The 23,257-nt window shown below is 41.9% G+C and overlaps 2 protein-coding genes across 4 annotated transcripts in view; both read right to left on the bottom strand.

The window, feature by feature from the left end:
• The window catches only part of LOC127575100 (probable E3 ubiquitin-protein ligase RNF144A-A), a 64,589-nt gene extending 55,690 nt beyond the window's left edge, over positions 1 to 8,899 (bottom strand). For both annotated transcript variants that reach the window (XM_052024755.1, XM_052024754.1), the window contains exon 1: positions 8,085 to 8,899. The gene's annotated coding sequence lies outside the window, so the exon portion shown is untranslated. The remainder of the gene's footprint in view (positions 1 to 8,084) is intronic.
• A 783-nt stretch (positions 8,900 to 9,682) lies between these two features.
• On the bottom strand, positions 9,683 to 19,507 carry rsad2 (radical S-adenosyl methionine domain containing 2). 2 transcript variants are annotated; one of them, XM_052024753.1, is made up of 6 exons: positions 19,151 to 19,507; positions 18,057 to 18,218; positions 16,975 to 17,204; positions 14,417 to 14,566; positions 13,670 to 13,702; positions 9,683 to 12,052 (listed from the first exon to the last, which is right to left on the bottom strand). In XM_052024753.1, the coding sequence occupies exons 1-6, from the start codon at positions 19,455 to 19,457 to the stop codon at positions 11,894 to 11,896; spliced, it is 1,041 nt and encodes a 346-aa protein (XP_051880713.1). In that variant the 5' UTR covers positions 19,458 to 19,507; the 3' UTR covers positions 9,683 to 11,893. The 2 variants fall into 2 exon arrangements, with proteins under 2 accessions (XP_051880713.1, XP_051880712.1); XM_052024752.1 differs by having other exon boundaries at positions 11,940 to 12,548.
• Positions 19,508 to 23,257: the final 3,750 nt, after the last annotated feature.

Here is a 23,257-nt window from a genome sequence, read left to right as displayed (position 1 = left end):
ATGGATACTCTGATACTCCCTTCAAAGCATGTTAAAAACATACAACTCATACTTAAATGAAAATCAATTTTGAAAGCAGAATACAAAACACAACTAATACTATTTTGAGCAAGAACAAATTTGATCTCCAGAGATTTTATTTTCTTATTCACTCATTTATGCAAAGTCATGTGTGACTTGGAAGCGTCTTTGGAACTGGTATAGTTCCTGTGTTCCTGCTGCTCTTGCCCTTCAAGGTGTTAAGAGGATGTGGGTTTGGGAAATGTAACTGAAGAATGTCTGATTAGTTGCTGTAATGCGTTATGTGGATGACACACACAGCAATCACACTGGGTCTGTGATAGAGGAAACAAATGTTTATGGTGGTGGATGGAGTGCCAATCAAGTTGTCTGCTTTGTTCTGGATGGCTTTGCACTTTGTGTTCATAGAGGTGCCCTCATCTAACAAAATAGGCGGTACTCCATCACAATCCTGACATGTTCTGTCGATGGTGGAAAGGCTTTGGGGAGTCATGAGGTGAGCCACTTGCCACTGAATATCTGGTAAGGTATCCAGTATTTACATGGCTGGGTCAGTAAAGTTTCTGGTCAATGGTAATGGCCTACCCTCATCCACTATTTTAGGGGCTCTTGACAAAAGTGATGTATTGCAAAAATGGCCAGGTCTTCTATTGTTGGAGATGGTCATTGCCTGAACCTGTGTGGCATGAATGCTACTCATCAACTTATCAGCCTAGGCCCAGTTATTACATGGATCTTGCTGCAAGTTGGCATAGACTCCTTCATTGTCTAATGGAACTGAACACTGGGCATTCAGTGAAAACTCCCACATCTGAAGCGATGGTCATTGGTGAAGAGGCTAAGCATGGTTTGGCTTTAGACACCGCCCTGCAGGTTTCTACATCAACATTCTGGGACTGGCAAGGCTGGTGTGAAACACCACCATCATTTCTTTTGTGCTAAGTTCATACTCCATCAAGTGGAGTGTTTCCTCCAGGATCCCTGCTGACTTCAGTTTTTCTTGGACTTCTTTGGTACTACACTTGGTCAAAAGCTGCCATGATATCAAGGACAAATCACTGTAACCTCACCCCTGGAATTTGGATCAAGGATGTGAACCAAACTGATCTCCCGGAACCAAAACTGAGCATCAGTGACCAGGTTATTGATCAGTAAGTCCTGCTTGAATGCAGAGTCCATAAGTCCTGCTTGAATGCACTGTCCATAAGTCCATATTAAGTAGGAACAGGAGTTGGCCATTCAGACCCTCAAGCCTGCTCTGCCATTCAATAGGATCACAGCTGATCTTGCACTTCTCACGTCCACTTTCTTATCTTTCTTATCTTTTCCCAATAACCCTTGATTCCCTTGCTGACTAAGGACGACCCAAGGACTCTGCCCTCAGTTTTCCATGGCAAGGAGTTTTAAAGACTCACAACCCTCTAACATATTAGTCTCAAAGGTTCTTTGGTTCTGGACTCACTCAACATCCTGCCAGCATTTACCCTGTCTTCCATCCTGGAATCTTACATGTTTTGATAATATTGCCTCTCATTCTTCCAACTCCAATAAGTAGTCTCAACCTGTTTGAGTTTTCCTTGGAGGACAACTCCTCCAATCACGGAATCATCCCAGTGAATCGTTCCAATGAAATAACATCTTTCCCTACATAGGGTGAACAAACTTGTTCACTGTACTCTTGATGTGATCCCACTAACACCTTGCTTAGTGCAGTAAGACTTCCCTTGAAATAATTCTGTTAGCCTTCTCTATTACCTGTTACACTTGGGTGTTTCCTGCACAAGGGCCCCCAACCATCCTTGAGGTGCAGCTTTCTGCAAGTTTTCTCCATTTAAATGATACTCCTTTGTTCTTTCTTCCAGGATGAACAATTTCAAATTTTCCCACATTATACTCCAATTGCCAACTTTTTGCCCATTCACCTAACTTGTCAATATCTCTCTGTAAACTGTATCTGAAGTTTCTTGAGCTTGCAACAGGTGAGGAGGACAGTGAAATCAGAGTATCAACAGAGCAGAGAAATGAACTGAAAAGCAAGCTACACACACAAATTCCTGGAGGAACTCGGTAGGCCAGACAGCATCTACGGAGGGAAATAAACAGCCAACGTTTCGGGTCAAGACCCTTCATCAGGGCCGGAAAGGAAGAGGGCAGAACCCTGAATAAGAAGGTCGGGGGGTGGGGAACCACAGGCTTTTGGTGATAGGTGAGTCCAGGTGAGAGGGGGAAGGTAGGTGGGTGGGGGAGGGGGGGAGATGTAAGAAGTTGAGAGGTGATAGAAGAGGCAAGGGCTGAAGATGGAGGAATCTGGTAGGAGAGGACAGTAGACCATGGAATAAAGGGAAGGAGTTGGGGAATAGGTGGGCAGGTCATAAGGGCAGGGGAGGGGAAAGAGAAAGGGTGAGGGGGCCACAGGAATGAGGGAAAACAAAGGTGGGAGAATAAAAGGGGAGGGGGGAAAGAGAGGAGGTGCTCCATCTGCCCCAAAGACCAGGATCTCCCAGTGGCCAGCCACTTCAATTCCACATCCCACTCCCGTACTGACATGTCTATCCATGGCCTCCTCTACTGCCATGTTGAGGCCAGACATAGGTTGGAGGAACAACACCTCATATTCCACCTTGGTAGTCTCCAACCTGATGGCCTCAACATTGATTTCCCTAACTTCTGGGAGCCCCTCCCCTCTTCCCCCCTCCCCCCTCCCCTTTTGTCTTCCCTCATTCTTGTGGCCCCCTCACCCCTTCTCTTTCCCCTCCCCCACCCTCATGACTTGTCCATCTATTCCCCACCTCCGTCCCTTTATTCCATGGTCTATTGTCCACTCCTACCGGGCTCCTTCTTCTTCAGCCCTTGCCTCTTCTACCCGTCACTTCTCAACTTCTTACATCTCCCCCCTCCCCCACCCACCTATCTTTCCCCTCTCACCTGGACTCACCTATCACCTGCCAGCCTGTGCTCCTCCCCCTCCCCTGACCACCTTATTCTGGCTTCTGCCCTCTTCCTTTCCAGTCCTGATGAAGGGTCTTGACCCGAAACATCGACTGTATATTTCCCTCCATAGAAGTTGCCCGACCTGCTTATTCCTCCAGCATTTTGTGCGTGTTGGTCCAGATTCCAGCATCTGCAGAATCTTGTGTCTCTGAAAAGCAAGCTGAAGCTCAGGATCACATCTGCTGAATGCGCTTATTTTTTTGATCGTACGATTGTAGGTGTTCAACAGATCTGGGTCTGTATTTAAAAAAGACACTTCCAACATGCTTTGATTTGAACAGGCAACCATAGCGCAGGGCACAATACACAAGAGATCGGTTTGAATGTCATTCACAATAACAATGCAAAAAGACTTCAACTCCAATTTGTGTTCTTTTCATATTAAGGAACATTTCCAACCACAACAGTGTAAATGTTCTAAGAAAGTGTCATTTCTGTGTAAACCATCTGACAGTGTTAATCCCATGTGTACCAACCCAATCCAACTCCATCTGCAGCCTGACATCAACAACATTGCACACAATTCAATGAGATCAACATTTACACCTTCCCATCAGAACAATTCTGAACCATACGATCACTGAAGAGCCAACAGATCTAAGTTTTGCCTGCTCAAATTCCAATAGCTGCACAAAGTTTCTCTAAAAATCCAAGCATCGGTATGTATTGGTCCCGACTGCAGGTAAGTGTCAGAGACTTGAACTGAAGCATTGACATTTTTTCTTCTTCTTAAGCATTCCTCAAGATCAAGGGTGACTTGCTTACGTTCTTGTTTTGTGGGTTCTGAGATGCCAACATTTTACCTGTTTAAATGGAAGTAAATCTGGCGTTTACCTCCATGTGGAAGTACCAAGCTTATTGACAGATTTGGAATGCTAAATCCATCAGTTTACTTCAGCACCAGACTGAGCTCAGTGCTGCTGATACTCTCTCGTGATTACACTGGAGAAAAATCACCTCTTGACCTGGCACTGGTCACCCAATGATTTCAATTGAAATTGTACGGCTTGGGTTACACAAGGAATGGGGAAGATGAGTTGCTTCTTAAATATTATTTTGGCATAAGATTTTTAAATATTGCATGTTTCATGTGTTTTAAATATTTTAACTTTCCAAAAATGTATTTTTAATTACTTGTTTCCAAGTCGCTGGCTGTTGAAGCTCCCTGGACTACGCCAGTAGTCAGCCCCTGCCATAGGACTCCAGGACACGTCTGGCCCATAAGATAGGCCCTCCACATCCAGGCCAGGAAAGTACAGGTGCAGGGAGATAGCAGGAAGAGATTGAAAGCAGCAGGCCAGAGTCAGCAAAATATGGACCATTAATCATGTTAGACGTGCTTGTTACTGAAAGCAAAATTCTGTTTTGAACTTCCGAATCAATGACTCTGTACAACCTACAAGTCCTATCTGGCATGATTGAAGGGCCATTTTACTGATGTTCACAGGGGTATAAGCATTCACAGGTATATGACCAAGTATTTCACAGTAAGAAATTAAGTATGTTTAAATCCCTCTCTCTGGCATTCTGCTGCCTTTGAAGTTCTCATCATCATCAGAGACATTTTCCCAGGGTGGAAATGTCAAATACTAGAGGGCATAGCTTTAAGGTGAGAAGGGGAAAGTTTAAAGGAGATTTAAGTGGGAAGTTTTTTTTTATACACATACAGAGAATGGTAGGTGCCTGGAACACGTTGCCAGGGAAGGTGGTGGAAGCATATGATAGCAGCATTTAAGAAACATTTGGACAGGCACATGAACAGTCAGGAAATAGAAGGATAAAGACCGCAAGCAGACAAACGGGATTAATTTGGATTGGCATCATGGTCGGCACAAACAGCATGGGCTGAAGGGCCTGTTCCTGTGCTGTACTGTCCTATGTTGTATGGTCTATTATCTGCAACATGCACACCATACCCCAATGTGGTGCCTCTTACATCTTTTGGCCTAATGCTGGCTTCTTCCCCCAAACTTCAATGAACATCCTGACACCTGCTGAAAAACTTGCAACCTGAACCTCCTCCAGTCTTTTCAATTCCCTCAGCAATTCAAAACTCTTCTAAACATCATCAATCACTCACTCTAACTTTTCCCTGCATGATTTAGTTCCCCATATACATCTGTTTACAAGGAACAATAAGAGATTTTATTTTATGTTGAACAATACACAAAAAGTGCTGGAGGAACTCAGCAGGCCAGGCAGCATCCATGAAGGGAAATAAACAGTCAACATTTCGGGCCAACGTTGTTTTATGTTGACATTTCTTTTACAGTCTGGAGATGCACATTAAGAATTTTGACTTCAGTGCTGTAAATGCCAATCATACATAACAAACAGAGGCAGTCATACACCATTCAGCCTCTTGTGCCCGTTCTTCCTTATAATAAGATCAAGGCCAATTTTTTATCTTAACTCCACTTTCCAGTTTACTAGCCCCCCTAATCCTTACTATCTAAAAATCTTTCCGTCTCTCCATGATTCGTGGTATGGTTCAGCTTCTTGAGAATGTTAGTGGAGAGTTGCTTTACTTCTCAAAATAAAAAGATTTGCATAGCAACAAGATGAGTAAATCTATACATTAAGATCAAACTAATGATTTAATTTACAGACTATAAAATGGGAACAATGTTCAATATTAATTATCTCACTTTGAAAGCAAATATTAAATATGTAGAAAAGCACATTTCTTAGTATCCAAACCTGTGTGAGTTTCCTCCAGGTGCTCCGGTTTCCTCCCACATTCCAAAGACGTACAGGTTAGGAAGTTATGGGCATGCTATGTTGGCGCCGGAAGCGTGGCAGCACTTGTGGGCTGCCCCCCAAATCACTATGCAAAAGATGTATTTCACTGTGTGTTTCGATGTACATGTGACTAATAAGGAGATCTTATCTTAAAACAGGACCTACACAATTCTCAGTGGGGTCACACTCAGTTAAAAACAGCTCCCATCAATCTGCGGTGCAGCAATCTGAGCTCATGAATGCTTGACGGCAGCAATACTCACCATGGAAGAGAGAGAGGCTGCAGGAGCTTGGGAGGGCCTGTACATTTAGTGGAAGAGACCTGGATAGGCTCATACATGAGATAAATGCCAGTAGGTTGTTCTGTGTTGAGGGAGCTGGGAGATGAGTTAGGGCCAACATTCGAAGAGCCTGGCAGGAGGTGCCTACAGTACTAACGTACTCATTAGGCAATGCTATTCTGTTGAAGAGTCATTGAATAAAAACCTAGTGTATCAAAAGGTCTTTGACCTGAAATGTTAACTCTGTTTATCTCTCCAGAGACCTGCTGAGAATTTCTAGCCCTTTCTGGTTTTAAATCCAATTTCCTTTTTTTTGATCTTCAATGCAGTTTTCCTCACATATAAAAAGCTAAAGTGAGCTGAAGACCACTCATTTCAGTAACTGGATCGGGGATTCATTCATTGATGTCTTATAGTCAATATTTGGAGATGATCCCGCAAAGTTTGGGCAGCCCAAGCTGATTGGGTGCAGTGTGTCATTGGCAACCAATTGAGAGCATCATTTGCTTTGCTTTGGGGATTATGATTTCACAAGCTCATTGCTGGAAGCACATCCCTTATCTGCCCAAGACAATGGCCATCTACTCTGCTCTGATGTGTAGTGAGCAGCAAACTGAGAGGCATAGCAGGGATCTGCTGCAGCTCCTTGGAATTAGCCTGGGACAAGGAAGCTGACAGTCAATAAGACCTTGACCTCCACAAGGAATGCAGCCTGATCAAAGGTCTCCCCACAACACTTCACACACCCCAGTGAATGACAGCCCAGGCCTGAAATTGCATTGTTCATCAGACAGGGTCCGACATGGTCTCTCTCTAGACTCTGCAGGAGCGGAGCACATCTTTCCCTCCTGCCCCAAGCTCCAACATCTGTCCTGTGGTCAACCATAGCCACAATGACCTATCCGGTAAAGGAGTGCTAGAAATGACATCCTCACTGAAGTACCCATTGCAAAAGCATCTCAGCCACTAAATGTTGCAAAAAAAAGCAGTTTTAGCGCCCTGTGGGCATTGGAAGGTGAGCAGCCTGCAGTCAGTTCTGAAGCTGCCCGAACAGGTTTCCCAATGACACCGAAGTGTTCCGTTGTAGAACAAGAAAGGCAACAAAACCGCACGACGTGTTCCTCCGACTTGACATCGTTCCACTAAGGTCAAAGGTTAAACATTTCAGCTCCAATTTACGTTGGTAAGGGCAGAAATGGGTGTTGCACAAAGAGTGATGAAATTTGGTGTACGCTTTAAACTGGAAAATCACTACACACACCAGCATGAACTGTACATGTTAATGCCTGGTCCAATTTCCCGATCGGCGCAACAGCGACCTACACTGGGTTAAAATTATTTTTTGTGTTACTTGCACATGAAAAACTGGTGCTAACCATCTTGTGATAGAATAAAACAAAAGTTTAGAATAAAATAAGAAATATACTAATTACTACCTATGTTTTATTCTATAACATTTATATTTAGGGTGGCAGAGGCAAAAACCTACCAAGTATGCCATCTGAATGTTCGATTCTAACAAGGAGTTGCTACCTGGCACTTTGATCGTTGCGTACAATTTAAATTTCAAATCTTAACCGGTTTTACAACGTATTGTCATCGCCCGAGGAAGACAGCGCAATCTCCAAAGAGAAATATACAAAGTGGTCACCATTGGTGCAAACCGCCCCTGTCGTTTGGCAGACGTTACAATTGAGATGCAGCTGCTAATGTTGGGCGACAAGGGACACTGAAAAAATACATTGCTCCTACATTTTTAGCGGTATTTACTCCATGCAAATTCACCCTAAGTGCTTCTCGTTGCAATATCAACAAAGTATCAACACTTAAGGAAGCATCTGGCATGTTGCAAAGGCTGCCTCGGCCGGCTGGAAGTCCCACTTTAGAGGGGTAACGACACTCGCCGAAATGTCAGGGAAGTCGCAAGTTGCGAATTGCATAAAGGGCAATCAGACAGGGCCCGGGCCATGGATTACTACCGACTCCCATCCTGCCTCGTCACGCCACGGGCATTCATACTTTTCTTTTAAAAAAAGACGCAAGACCCACCTTTGTCTCTTTGTTTGGGTTCAGTTGCAAAACCTTATCGAGGTTGCCTCCAGCTGTCCAAGAAAGCTGGGGGGGGGGGGGGTGTTCACTCTCCACTTCTGTCTTCTTCACCCAGAATCGATACCCACGATCCAATTTTCTTCTCGTTTTTTTTTTCCTTTATTGTCTACAAAGGTGGCAGTGGCTGCATCTGGCAGCCCAAGCACAGAACCGATTGCACTCCATCAGCGGGCGGCTGCGTCACTGTGAGGAACCCTCCGCCCCCTCTGAGCTGCGCTGATTGCAGCCCCGGCCAATGAAACGGAACGCACAGGCGGACGGGAGCTGCGTGCAGAGAGCCAGACAATTGGAATGGAACACAGGGTGAACCGTTGCTAGGTGGCGATTAGAACGCGGCGGGGTCCAGGCGGCCGCCCGATGCCGCGAGGCTCGCGCTCGTCTGGGTGCCCGGGAGGCGGCTGCTCCCGCCTAGCGCCCTGCAGTTCTGAGCTAGGATGCATGCATTGGCAGCAAAATCACTCAGCAGGTCCGGCATTGGTGGGGAGAGAAACACGGTCGACGTTTCGGGTCGAGAACCCTCCCGTCTCTCTCTCTGGTTGCATCCATATTTCAGCATCCATTTATATTCGGTTGCGGCTTTGCATGGGATCGGCTTCATTTTTCACCATTCCAAAGAATTGGTCCGAGCCCCGTTCCTGACACCGTCCCACGGAGGAACCTCGAATTTGAAACTACAACATAGGTGTTCAAGCATTTACGATGTCTGGGGAAATGCAACCGGTCTCTGTTGTGAGGGAAATCAGTCCAGAGGTGCAAAGGGCGAAGTAGCCCCAAGAGGCGAGGCCGTGTAAGTACGTAGCTGGAGACCAAAAGGAGCGGTTTGGAGCCACCTGACGGACAGGGTTGGCTGCTGGAATACTGTGAATAGATCAGGGGGGGAAAATCACTTTGTTTCCCATCTGCGTCCACCCACTCACGCATAAACCTGAACCCACATAAAATATGCGATCGAAAGAAATTGCGGAATTTTGTCCGTAAGTACAAACTCCGTTAACTATTCTGCAGAAACCTGACAACTTATCCCACCTAATTTCATGCCATCCTACATCTGTATACCCTGTTATCTCTTCCTCCCTCGTACTTATCTCCTTCCCCTGCATCTATGCTATTCCTTTTTGCATTGTAACCGCCTGCTGACTAACTACGTTTTTCCATGTTCTTTAGTGGATTTATTGATTACCTGCTTTTAGATTTCCAGACAGGTGGTGACTTTTCCATATACAATTGAATCCCTTCATAATTTTGAAGCCGTCCTTCAAGTCATTCCTTGGGCGCATTTCGATTGATCCCATTCAATGAGAGCACTTTATAAACTTAAACATCTTTTCAAAGTACAACGAGTTTACCAAGCACAGCATCATTATCTGATGCTTTATTGACACACCTTTGAGCATTTAAAAGTATCTTAGTTGAAAATTTTCAATATTTGAATTCATTTTATCACAGTATAAAAAACATTTAAAAAATTACATAGCTTTCCCGATTCCAATTCATCAATACTGTACTGTCGAAAAATTCCCTGGCCATCTTTGGAAGATTATTCAGGATCCCGCAGTATGTATCAGGGTCGGTAGAAACTCCAGATGCTGTTAACTGGAAACCACTCAGCAGATCAGTCAATGGAGAAAACGGAATTTGTCATCATCCGATGGATGTAGTTTTCTTCCTGCTTTTCATAACTACACTTACATCATACTTACAGGGGCTCCATACGTCTTATGGAAGTGGCAAAGATCTGTTCAATATTAGGTAAATGAGAAGTGTTGCTTCTCTGAGTAAATTTACCCTCAAAAGTATTGAATACCACGTAGGCACCACAGATTTTCCCACTTTTATTAACATTTTTAATTCACTTATTGATACAAAATAAGGAAATATATTAACAGAAATATAAGTTGAATACATTGAGTCTTGGATAAAGCAAAGGCATACTTTTAAAAGTTGCAAGCAATATTAATATCCTAATTAGCACCAAATCCTATTCAATTATCATATGTGTACTTCATAATGCACTTTGGCATCCGGTGGAATTTTCAGACCCAACTGTGGTCTTCTTTTCCTTATCTCTGTAGTCTTCTCCAGACCTACAACCCTCCAGAGATCCTGATGCTCTTCTATCTCTGGCCTTCTGCACACAACTGGTTTTTATCATTCTTCAGTTGACAGTGTGTAAACCCTGGAGATGTGTCTTTACAGTGCTTCTATTTAAGATACTTCTTAAAACTACATTCTTTCCTGTCCTAATTATTCCTTCCATGACCATGAATCAAATATCGTATGACATTGTTCATGTGAAGCCCTTTGTCAACCTTATTGTGTTAACAAAGCCATATTAGTTACAAGTTCTTGTAAATTCCATCTAAAATATAAAATAATTTGTATGTTTCTGGGAAAATACAGCTAGGAATTAGACAACTATAATATCTTAACAACATAGGATATGGAATGTCACTCGGTGATTTACTGAGGTCATTTAAAATATGTGGACTCATTTTTCATGTCAACCACTAAACTCCATCAACTTACTCACACTTATAAAGATGAAATGTTCCTGCTGTATGAGGAGATCCTGTTTCACTACGGTTTAATTGTATATATATACTCAAAGTATGTATATATTCTTGTTAATGTGACTAAATGGGTGACTGAGAAATCAGTATGGTAGATATGATGAATACTTACAGAAATGAGGAAAGAGTTTATCAAATGCAGATTAAGAGAGAAAGTTGGATAGAGGAGGGGGAAGAAAAACACGTTTTTACAAAAATTAGTGAAGAATACAGGAGTGATGAAGAATAAAAATCTCCTTGAGTATTTTGCTTTTTAGCTTATCTGTCGTGAATGAAAAATAAGACCTTTTACCTCTGCATCTCTACACTCTGCCAAGGTTTGAAACAAAGTGCTTTTCTCATTTGCTTGCTATAAAGTATAGATTTGTTTTGCTGTAAGTCCTCTCCACTTTCCAACTCAGTGGCTGGTACAGTAGTTTCAATGGACAATCATAACAAACCAACACTCTGAAGTTATATCAGAATGGTTGTAACTGTGCCTAAGCAAAAAGCAAACTGCTGGTGGAACAGTGGCTTTGAGAACAGATTGAAATTTGAATATTGCAAAACACCTCAAGGTCCTGTAACAATGTTGTGCATGATTCTTTAAACCATTTTAAACATTCATTGTAAAAAAATATGAAGGTCTATGATGTTATTCTACAAAGTGCAATGATTTTCTGTGTTAAACATCAAACCTATGTTGAAAATATACACCAAGATGATATTAATGTGAAAACTCAAGTGATTTGCACAGAAATTCAACCTTCAAAAATCTTTTGAAGAAACTGGGACATAAAATTCCATGCTCATGTTGGCCTATAATTATTTGAAATAAACAGGAATACAAAATATTCAATATGTAAATTTGCTTTGACTATTATTTGTAGTAATAAATATTATCTTGTTGATCAGTAATGTTTCAAGTACAAGAGCATTGCAGGAAATACTGCACCACATATCAAAGTTTTGTAACAATATTATGCTTAATGCATTGTTTAAATTGCAATTTTACAGAAGTTGTATATTACAGAATATAAAGCCTCTGTTGCAATATTTTGGCCTGAGCCAATAGTGCTGAGTGCTATCCTTTCACTCCCTAACTCTCTCTGTCTTACACATTAAACCTTATTGTTCTAGCGGCCCACTCCGAAGAAGAGAGAAAGATACGGTGGACAGACAGACACAAGGAGGGATCAATCATTCATGCCCAGAACCACCATTACAAAGCAAGAAATATGCTGGGCATGGTGTTATGATGAGCCAGCCTAATCTGCAGGTAAGAAGCAGGCGATGGGCCAGTAGGACTTGCTCCTGGGTCTGAATCTGACCAATTGTTGGGGCCATGCCTTGCCCGGCCTGGGTGGGGAAAGGAGCAAAACAACCCAAGACATCAGTGATGGGACCTCCCAGAAGCTAATCGGCCGACTGAAATTTATACATTACTGGTATGAATAAAAATCAGTATTACGTTTCTGTAATTTTGTTTGTTGTATCTGCAATTCAATCACAAAATTCATCGTGCAATTTAGATACGTCCTTGGTTTTGCTCCATTTTTATACCTTCAGCGCTTTACTGAAAACTTGCATAGGGATTTTATGTCCACAAAAATTTACTTATTAAAGGCAGAAAATACAGCTGTGGCGTGAATATTGTTCACGTGTGTAAGACTGAAAGAGCAGTCAACATTTACCATTCCAGCTGCATATCTGCTTTACTCCATTTGTACTTCCCTCCACGTTTAAAAAACATCTTTTCATCAAACCCACTAAATTTAATAGCATTCTCAACACCTACATCTAGGATGGATTTGGATGGATCTTTTCTGCCTTGTGTGCAATCTAGGAAGCGCATCTGAAAAATATTACGAGAACATACAGGAAGGATGATTAAAAGCATGAAAATAAAATTCTTATTAGCATGCATCATTTGTCATATTTATGATTGGATCTTCACTGAATTGTATCATGTAATTCATAAAGATTCATATTGTTATACAGCATGGAAACAGACCCTTTGGCCCAATTGGTTCATCCCAATCATAATGCCTATCTACACTAATCCCATTCGCTTGCATTTGCCCCATGTCCCCCTAAACTAGGCATAAAGATGGACCTGGACAAGGCTTTTGACTAATGGTAAACCTACAGCTCCTGCTTTGCCAGCTGTCAAAACCATGTAAAGGTTTTTAATGTTTCTGAATGTCACTCATAATCAGAAATATTTAAAAGCCAGTATAAATGAATTTTAAAAGTTATCTTATAAAATAAAAACTAAAATTGTCTAAAATACTTTAAAGTAATTAAAAACTTTACTGTAGATGTGGCAATTTAATAAATGTAACCTGCTTTGTTCTTATCTCTCTTCCTCCCTACTCTAAAACTGCCAGTGATAAGAATGGGCTCACAAATACTGCTCTAGGTCTCACTGGACAGAGAACCTTAGAGCAGATTCCTGAGCATAAATGTTCATTCTATACTGCTGGACTCCATGCAGAATCCAACAATGGAGCACTCCAGGACTACCACATTCTCATTCATACACAAGAAAAACAATTAAGCTTCATTGTGACATCAGGTACATTAGATCATAGAAGTGTTATTTTACTACCATGTAATATTGAACATGCATCTAAACAAACCTAGATTTACATCTATTGCAAACATACTTTAAAGCAAACACATATTGTAAATGTCAGTATGTTTCCTGTAACTCTTTAAATTTTGAAGTGTGAATTCAAATGACAAATATTTTACAGCTTCTAAATAGCTTTTCCTTTCAAGTTAATACATTACCGCACTGAAATATTACACATAATATCACTGTGAGTTTCTTATAGTGTAAAACTGTTTTTGTTGCATTAAAATTCCCATTATAATAACACTGAGCATTGATTGTAAGATGATTTTTCATATAATATGTCATAGTAGAAACTAGACAGGAAGATTTTGTGATCATAATAAGAAGCTACTTACATATTCATCAAGGATGAGGTAGGAATCTCGCATCTGGAGAGGACAAAAAAAACTAGGTTATTTAACAGTTATGAATTTTTTAATCACTTTGATTAACATGTACAAAAGCTAAAACAAAACAAAGCAACAAAGGCATAAAACTGAATACAGATAAATCTATGATTATAATATTCATAAAGGTATGTCCTCAATATTGAGAAACCAGCAGTTGAAAAGCCTGTAGGCAATTAAAACTAGAAAAGGACAACACTATTTTCAGATTTTACTTAAGTCTACACTATAACATCAGTACCCATGATAATCTGGATATTATGAATATACTAAGAATATGTCTGAATTTTCAATGAATCTTTTCAATTTAATTAGGAATCATTGGAGGGGATTAACTTTCTTTTCATTTAACATCACAAAAGGGTATAAGTGGACCTTCAGACATAGATTTATATTTTTATTGGCAAAAAAGTGGTAAACTCGTTCCCCAGATGCGTCTACAACTGTGATATTTGCAGTAGATCCATCGGTATCTGCCAATAGTGAAAAAAAAATGAGATAGCAGAGGTCCTCAAATTAATCATTTTAACAGAGGATGGAAGCAAACTACTGAGATGAGAAATGCTGAGTAAAACACAATAAGTTAAGAAGGGAAAGAAGCAGAATCAGAACTACCACGTAAGTGTTGTAATTTTATAATAATTACAGTATTCACAGGGTAGTTCCAGTTCTTTTTCTTCCCCCTATACATCTTACCTTCTCATTGGATTCAGGGACAAGGCACTTAATGTCTTTATGTCGGTCCAAGAACCTCTGGAAGTCTTCATTGCTGATAATAAATGTCTCCGCATGTCTTAGGGCTTGTTCTCCAGCATTCTCTCCATCAATCAACAAGCACTGAAATACCTACATTGAATGAAGTAAGTACATTGATTATGTTGTACTCATTGCTACAAACCTACCTGCTCAAGTGAAGCAACCAGGGCATGTTCCTGGTTACCTACATTGTTATGTTCTGTAATTACCCATATTCAAGTTGCCTCCCTAAGACTACCTAGTAATTGCAAGTTAGCATTAAGTTGGATGTAATGTCTTGCTGTACACTTAAGTTGAATGGATTTGAGAAAAATGCCTTTCACACATTTTCATCCTTCTAACTTCAGTGATAAAGTATATTCATTTGATAAATATTTGGCATACATTTCTAGATGGAACCATGAGCTGCAGGATTACCGTAGCAGTGCCACCTTCACATTAGGGCACACTGGGCTCAGTGGAAGAGTTCATTCATTCACTACCAGTACATGGTTCCCTGACCATTATAGCTGACTAAGGAATTTTCTGACAACCCACTCTGTGCCATTCAGTTCAAATTCTGTAAACTAGCACATTCATGTCAACATCTAAGTACAGTACCATATCCCAAGTGAAACTCTGCTTCCCCTGCCCCTGCTTTACTTCCTTTTAAAGCAGCATTAGGCTGGAATTAAGCCATTATGTATTAAAACCCACAACAAGGACAATATTACTGCTAGAAACCAGTCTTATGAGAAAAGGTTCAACAGGATGGATTGCATCTGAGTTTTGAAAAGTGAGAGGTGACATAATTGAAACATATTGGATCCTGAGGAGTCTTGGCAGTGTGTAGGTGGAGAGGATATTTCCTCTAATGGGAGAATCCAGAACCAGGAGTCACCATCAAAAAATAAGGGAATCATCCATTTAATACATGAGGTGATTTTTTTTCCTCTCAGAAGATCATGAGTGTTTTGAATTTTCTCCCTCAAAGGGCAGTGGAAGCAGAGTCTTTGAATATAGACACTTGATAAGCAAGGGGTGAAATATTACTGCAAGTAGACAGAAGCGCAGAGTTGATTTTATTAAATGGGGGAGAAGGTTTGAGGGGCCAGGTGGCTTGCCTTTTCCTGCTCCTAAGTCATATGTTCGTTTGTAGCAATAATTATAAGTCGAGTCATAGAGTTATACAGCATGGAAACAGGCCTGCAGGCCCAACTATTCCATGCCGACAAAGGTCTTTCTGAGTTAGTCCCATTTGCCTACATTTGGCCCAACTTCCTCTAAACCTTTCCTATCCGTGTACCTGTCCAAATGTCTTTTACCTGTTGTAATTGTTCTTGCAGCTATCACTTACTCTGGCAGCTCCTTCCATATATTCCCACCATCCTTTGTGTGGAAAAGCTTAAACCTACACCCTCTTGTTTTAGACTCCTCTACCCTTGGAAAAAGACTTCATGATTTTATAAAGCACTTCATGATTTTATAAAGCACTATAAGGTTACCCCTCAGCATCCTTCACTCCAGGCTAAACAGTCCCAGCCCATTCAGTATCTCATAACTCAAACCCTCCGGTTCCGGCAACAACCTTGTAAATCTTTTCTGCACCCTCTCCAGCTTAATCGCATTCTTCCTGTAGTGTGGTGACCAGAACTTCACACAATATTCCACAGTTGTCCTGCTTCATTCTCCAAAGGTTGTTTAAATGAATTGCACATGGTATAAAAACATTCATTGGGCATGAAGATTCAATTCTAGACTGCAGCTAAGACATGGAGCATTCTTAAGCTGCTTTTACACTTCTTCTACAGCTGGTTGCAAAAAAAACAATAGCCATTAAGTTCCACTTTTTGTTTGGCCTTGTTAACTGCCACAATCTTCCTGGAGCCAATTCCAATAGTAACACTGAGGCTGCCAGGTAAGTGATAATGCTGCACTTTATGATGTATTAATACATAATTGTAATAATTTGTGTCATAATGCTAGCATGAGCACTGCCCAGAGAAACAGTATGTGAACAAAGCACCAAGCCCCACTTCACACAGAGGTATAAAGCAGAGAGGGGGGCTAAGTTAAATCAATCTTCTAAACTGGAATATGGAAGGGAGAATGAGAGGTTTGTTACGCATAGTGTATTTTTTTATGTGTTCATTTTTTTTTGGATTTGCACTTTGCTGGCTAGGCTTACATTAATTCCCCATCCCTAAATGCTCTTGAGAAGGAGGTGGTCCAAGGGCAAATGGTATTGCTATTGGTATTGGTTTATTATTGTCACTTGTACCAAGGTACAGTGAAAAACTTGTCTTGCATACCGTTCATACAGATCAATTCATTAGCTCATCAAAATATCTGGTCCATTCCAGCAAGTGGAATTGCCTGCCCTCTAACTTGGTAATTTGGGAGTGACCCAATATTACAATCCCCCCACCACCATCACCACCACCTCCAACCACAGTCACACTCTGCCCATTTTCTTAAGTGGTATGGTTTGTAATTTAAGTGTAAATTCTTTGAATTACCTTCCACCTGACTGGATCCAGACTCCTGATTTGTTCAGTCATATCCTCTTCAATATTGAATCTGTTAATGACAGAGTTGATTTTAAAAGCCACTTTGTAATCCTTGCACCACAGTCTGACCTTGTGGAGGTTCTCAATATGACTTTTCTTTCCCTGCCCACGGCCAATAAGACGATTGGTTTCTTCATCAAAACTGTCACATGAAATGGCCAAAATGTCCAAATCCTCACCTGTAATATGAACATTTGATATAAAGTGTTTATCTTCAGCATTAATTTTAAAAACTGGGTAATAGCAATAATCAGTTCTATTTGCTTGTACTATAACTGAAAGAAAAACTATTGGGCATATCATGTTATATATTCTTTGTAACTGTGCTGGTTGGAGGAGTTGATTGGCCTTTGATTTTACATCCCCTTTCAGACAAGTTGCTTCATCTCTGCTTGGCAATGACCACAAACCAAGAGTGCACATTAACCTATAGTCATTAATAGGAATTGTGGCTGAAGGGAGCATTATGAAATGAGAGGTTTATTCCCAAACTCAGGAGTTCAAGGTGTTGAACTAAAAGTATTCAGGAAAGATATTCTTTCCCTTAGACAAAGTTGGCACGTACTTGACAAAAATTTCAGTCCAATCAATTTTCTCTGGGGTGTAACTTTGGAATAAAATGCACTTTTGGTTCTTCAGTCTCAGCCATGCCCAGTGGCTTGTCTAAGAGAGACTAAATGTCAAGACTTTATATGCACAAATGTGGTGAGCAACAGACATTTGGCAGTGATTCTCAACAAAGTAGAGTGTGTGGAGGGGTGCCAGGCAGAATTCAGGTGCTTCATACTGATGGAAGAGAGGGAAAATCCAAATTCTGCCAACGCCTTGATTTACCTTGGTTACAAAGCATTGGTGACCCAGATGCCTTACTTCTCCATCAGATAGTAATTTTATCGTGTGGCTCGTTGGAAGAGTTTATATCTTTGTATCTCATTTCAATGTTCTTTTTAGAATTTAAATTATGTCCCAAATGTAATATAGGCACAAGTGCATCCGCGTTCCCAGGCTTGTAGGGACAAGAAAGAAATTACCGTAGCTTTTAAACCATTTCTCGGTGATCCGACTCCCGTTGCTAACAACGCTGACACTGGGCAGGTTGAGCTCCCGTTTACAGTACTGTACCAGCTTCCCCAGAAACTCTCCACGATCGTGTAGAAAAGGTTCTCCTCCTGAAAAATTGATTTTCTCCATACCTGGACAAGAGAAAAACAGGATTAAAAAAATCAAATCCCAAGAGGCCAGTAGGTGATGAAACAATATCAATGTTACCCTGCCAGCCTTTGTTTCACAGAATAGTTAAAGGAACCTATACTCCGGATCAATAATACATCGGTAGGATACTTGGACATCAAAGTGAATTCAGTCATCTGGGAAAATAGTACGGTTAGCATCAGTAACCACGTTACCTGTGCGTCCAACAATCGGGCACTTCAAAGGAATTAGCTCGGAAAACGTCACTTTTGTTAAGATGTTAGCTGAATCGGTATTGAAAACCTAATATTTTCAGCCTACCAAAGTTTTCCCCTGTGTCTGTAGTAAATTCAACAGTGCTAACGTGTTTGAAATTAACCCCTGCCTTTTAGAGGGGGGTGAGATGCTGGGAGCATACCCCCCATCAATTCTTGAACACTTTGATCCTTTCGGAGCGCATTTTTGAGCTGTACCTCCTCCTGCTTTCCCTCCTCCTGGATATCTGTTCGCTCACCCATGGCTAATTCTCTCCGGTCAAACAGTCAATCAAACCCCATCTGATACCAAACTCCCCTTACTTCCTCGCTCGCCACAATTTTAACATTTTACCTTAACTGTGCATGCCCTGTTGTACTTTTGCTCTTTACTCTAACTTCCACACACCTGGTGTCCACGCGAATTCAAACATTTCCTGCTCGGGAGGGAAATGTCCCATTTTAAACATCATTGGTTCATATCCAATAGACATTTCTACTGGACCCCAGGTCACGTAATGTTGCAATATAAATATAAGATGTAGTTCTATAAAAAGTAGTTTTACGTATAACAGAGGTGCATGGCTCATCTACCTGACTTTGGTATATTCAATAGTATGCAGATTAAACTGAACCAAGTTACGATGCACACTGCTGCCTCTGCTGCTGCTGCTGCTTACCGGCTGCTTTCAATAACTTCAGTCCCTTTTTGGCTTCCTCCAGGGGCAACACAAAAGATGTCTTGGCGGTGTGAAAACAGAAGCCGCATTTGTAGTTGCACTGGCGGGTGAAGTGGTAATTGACACTGAGGGGGATGTTTGCACGCCCTTCGCTCTTCCCTTTGCTTCCTTTCACTCTTTCTCGTCCTGTCTCACCGATCTCAAATTTGCACAAAGCTATGAGCTTCATCACCCACCGCGACACTTCGCCCACCTTATGGAGGCAGGCTTGCAGCAGGAATTTAATGCAAATAACGGCCACGTACATGTTTGGGGAAGGTTATTCTGCTTCACGAGAGTTGCTGATCTCGAAACTGTTCCTCGCCAGCAGTCCCTTAATCTGCCGTCTAAGTATATTAGTACAGTATGCGAGTCGTGACGTCCATCAATCCCACTGAGTGACGAAAGGTTTCATTTCATCGCAAACCGAAACCGAAAATGTAAACAATACATTTAAGGTGTTTCCAGCTGATACACAGGGAGTGGAGGAGGGTAGTAGACCTGAGATTGATGGCGATGGTTGGGTGGGGAGAGGTGTATTCCAGTTTTGGTTTCAGTTACTGCCGTAATGGTCACAATTACAATGTGATTCCTGTGAATGCTTCCCCCCAGCCTCAGCTCTCTGGGTTTTGCGATGACCACCAATTAGAAATTTGCTAAAAATCTTGCACGAGAGGCATCTTCCAGGAAAACAATCAATCTAATGCCATTTACAATTTGCTCAATGACAATGACCCAATGTGATGCACTTTTCCCATTCCTCAATCAGCAACTGTAGCAGATGTTACAGTGAGAGAAACAGCTTCATTTGGAGTTGTTGTCAGATGCCAAGCCTTAGAACATCATTCAATGCACCGACAATATCTGGACCCTACCTCACAACCTTGACCCTGTCAGCAACTTTCTTCCTTGTGAAGAAGAGGATGGAAGTCAAAACTCAAGCGACCTGGATCCTGGTAGTAAAGGAGGCAAATGCAATGTTAGCATTCATTTCAAGAGGACTAGAACATAAAAGCAAGGATGTACTACTGAGGCTTTATAAGGCATTGGTCAGACCACATTTGGAATATTGTGAGCAATTTTGGGCCTAATATCTAAGGAAGGATGTGCTGCCCTGGAGAAGGTCCAGAGGAGGTTCACAAGAATGATCCCAGGAATGAAAGGCTTAATATATGAAGAGCATTTGATAGCTCTGAGCCTGGACTCGATTCAGAAGGATGAGGGGGGATCTCGTGGAAACCTACCCAATATGAAAGGCCTCGATAGAGTGGGCGTGGAGGGGATGTTTCCATTAGTAAGGGAGTCTAGGATCCAAGAGCACAGCCTCAGAATAAAGGAATCCCCCTTTAGAACTGAGATGAGGAGGAACTTCTTCAGCCAGAGGGTGGTGAATCTGTGGAATTCATTGCCACAGAGGGCTGTGGAAGCCAAGTCATTGGGTGTATTTAAGGCAGAGATCAACAGGTTCTTGATTGATACGGGGGTTAAGGGTTATAGGGAGAAGTTGGGAGAATGGGGTTGAGAAAACAAATCAGCCATGATTGAATGGCGAAGCAGTCTTCAATGGGCTGAATGGCCTAATTCTACTCCTATATCTTCTGATCTTATTGATCACATGGGGGGTTGCTGTGCTTGAAAAGCCACTTTGAGTCCAGAGCTGTAACAGGAAAAAGAATGTTCCTGAAAATCAAATTCATCAAGTTTTAAATGTTTTAAATACAGTGACAATACATGGCAGGTGATCAACAGCCCATCAAATGTGACCATCACCACATTTGGTGAGACTAGCAGGAAATTTCGTTCCCAAACACTTTTATCTGGGAGATCCGCGCTCCTTCTAGGGAAACTCCTGGGTAATGAGGGGAACTTGGAATGTATGTAAGAATGTGAAAGGGAATCCATTGCCATGAGTCATTTCTTGAATGCCGAATGCTCGGGGACATTTTTTAACCTGATCTCCCCTGTGTAATTGCTTGTACTGAGTACAAGACCCGTTACATCTACAGCTCTGGACTCCCAAGTGGCTTCTCAACTACAGCAAACCCCCATTTGATCCAGATTCCTCAAGTTTTGACTTCCATCCTCTTCTCCACGAGGAAGTGGGAGAGATCGGAAAGTTGCTGACAGGGTCAAGATAGTGAGGTAGGGGTCCAGCTGTTGTAGAAGTACTGAATGGTGGCCTGAGGCTTGGCACCCGACAAGAGCTCCTAATAAAGCCCTTTCCCTCACTGTAATATCTGCTACAGTCAGTGATTGAGGAATGGGAAAAGTGCATCACATTGGGTGCTGGACACCAAGTATTGGACCCATGTTTTAAAACTTCACTGATGCAACAACTTCTATTTGTGTAGCACATTTAGTGTACCTGTACAGGAGGCATTCTTGAAGAAAAAAATGCCATGCAACACAAAAATCATTTCATAGAAGATGACCAAAGATTTGAAGGAGTGTGCTTTACAAGATGAAACAGTGGTAGAAAAGCAAAGTGACTTTGGGAGGTAATTACAAAGCTTATTTACTTGACAGATAAAATCACAGTGATCAATAGCGAAGCGGTTGCATGTGAGGATGCTCAAGAGCCTACATCTGGAGGAGCAAGCATATCTCATAACATTATGGTGGCACAGTGGCACAGCTAGAAGAGCTGCTTCCTCACAGCTCCAGCAACCCAGGTTCAATCCTGACCTATGGTGCTGTCTGTGTGGAGTTTGCCCATTCTCCCTATGACAGCATGGGTTTCCAATGGTAGCGGCAGTTTCCTCCCACATCCCAAAGACATGCGGGTTGCTATGTTAACTGACAGGTGGATGGGATTATTTGGGAGATACTGCACACTTTCTGTCGATTGCACTGAGCTTCTATGTGGTCCTGACAAATAGGTCCCAGGTTCTCAACGCCATCCTGAGTGCTACTTCTCTATTTTGAACTGTCAGGAGCCTTGGGTTCCCAAGGGTCAGGGAGGTGGGTGGGGAGGGGGGATATTACACATTTTCAAAGAGACTTTGAGAACCTTGAATCATTTCCTCTGTCTACCTGATATTCTCTTGATGTGACGGAGCTCAAACTGGAGTGACTGTTTTTGGACTCAGGCATTGCAAAGGAGGTGGCCTGGTGATCTGAACTGGCTGAATGTAATTGAGGCCTAAATACTGAGTGTGTTGGCTTGGGAGAGCATGCTGGCATAGGTTTACTTATTCTGTCAGGGAATTTGGAGGGTGTTATGGAGATAGAATTAGTTATACCTCCCCAATGTGTTGAGGTGCCTATTATAGATTATCCATGTATCTGAAGCACCCAGGAAGGCAGGACCCACTGTTGCCTGTAGACTATGAGCTTTGTGCCAGATTTGATAGCTTTATCTTCAAATGCACATTTTCTCAGTCAGCCAAGGGCTGTGCTTCTGCACTGAAGGCAATGGTGAATTTCATCATCATTTGGAGGTGAGATGTGGGATATGGTCCATGTTTCCTTATTAAAGACCTAGACTGTCAAAGAATGGTGTCATACAGGGAATAGGTTGTCAGAGCACCTTTATTTTGCAGATGTGAAGTGCATGGCCCATTCTCACCTTCGCTTCAGCGAAAGAGTCGACCATGATCTGAAGCCTACCCTTTGAACCTGCTCATTCACGGTTTGATGAATGAAGCTGGGATGACCTTGGCTCTGGAATGTAGATTTTCTCATTGTCTTGTGGAATAGCTCTACTCCAGCAGGAAGCTTGTTGGAGGTGAAGAGTAGCAATGCAGCAAGACTGACTGAAAAATGTTTTGGGCAATGACACAGTCTTGCTTAACTGCACTGAGATTAGTCTGTTGGGTACCTGTCGGTTAAGCTCACAGCTTGCATGCCATCAGCAATAACATGGATACCAATTTCTATGGATAGACAAATTTAAGATGGGTGCCGCACAGTCCCACTCAACTGAAAAAGTCAATGGCTATTGTACAGTGAAGAAAGGCCATGTATATTCTCTGCTTTTTTCTTGGTGTTGATGTGTGGTGAAGATCATGTCCACTGTGGCACGAGACTAAAGGAGTCCACACTGCATTTCAGGGATCAGCTCTTCAG

The sequence above is a fragment of the Pristis pectinata genome, chromosome 10, assembly GCF_009764475.1.
Source record: "Pristis pectinata isolate sPriPec2 chromosome 10, sPriPec2.1.pri, whole genome shotgun sequence".
NCBI lineage: Eukaryota > Metazoa > Chordata > Chondrichthyes > Rhinopristiformes > Pristidae > Pristis > Pristis pectinata.
The sequence above is the reverse complement of the archived record's forward strand: the minus strand, read 5'-3'. Positions and strand labels throughout refer to the sequence as shown.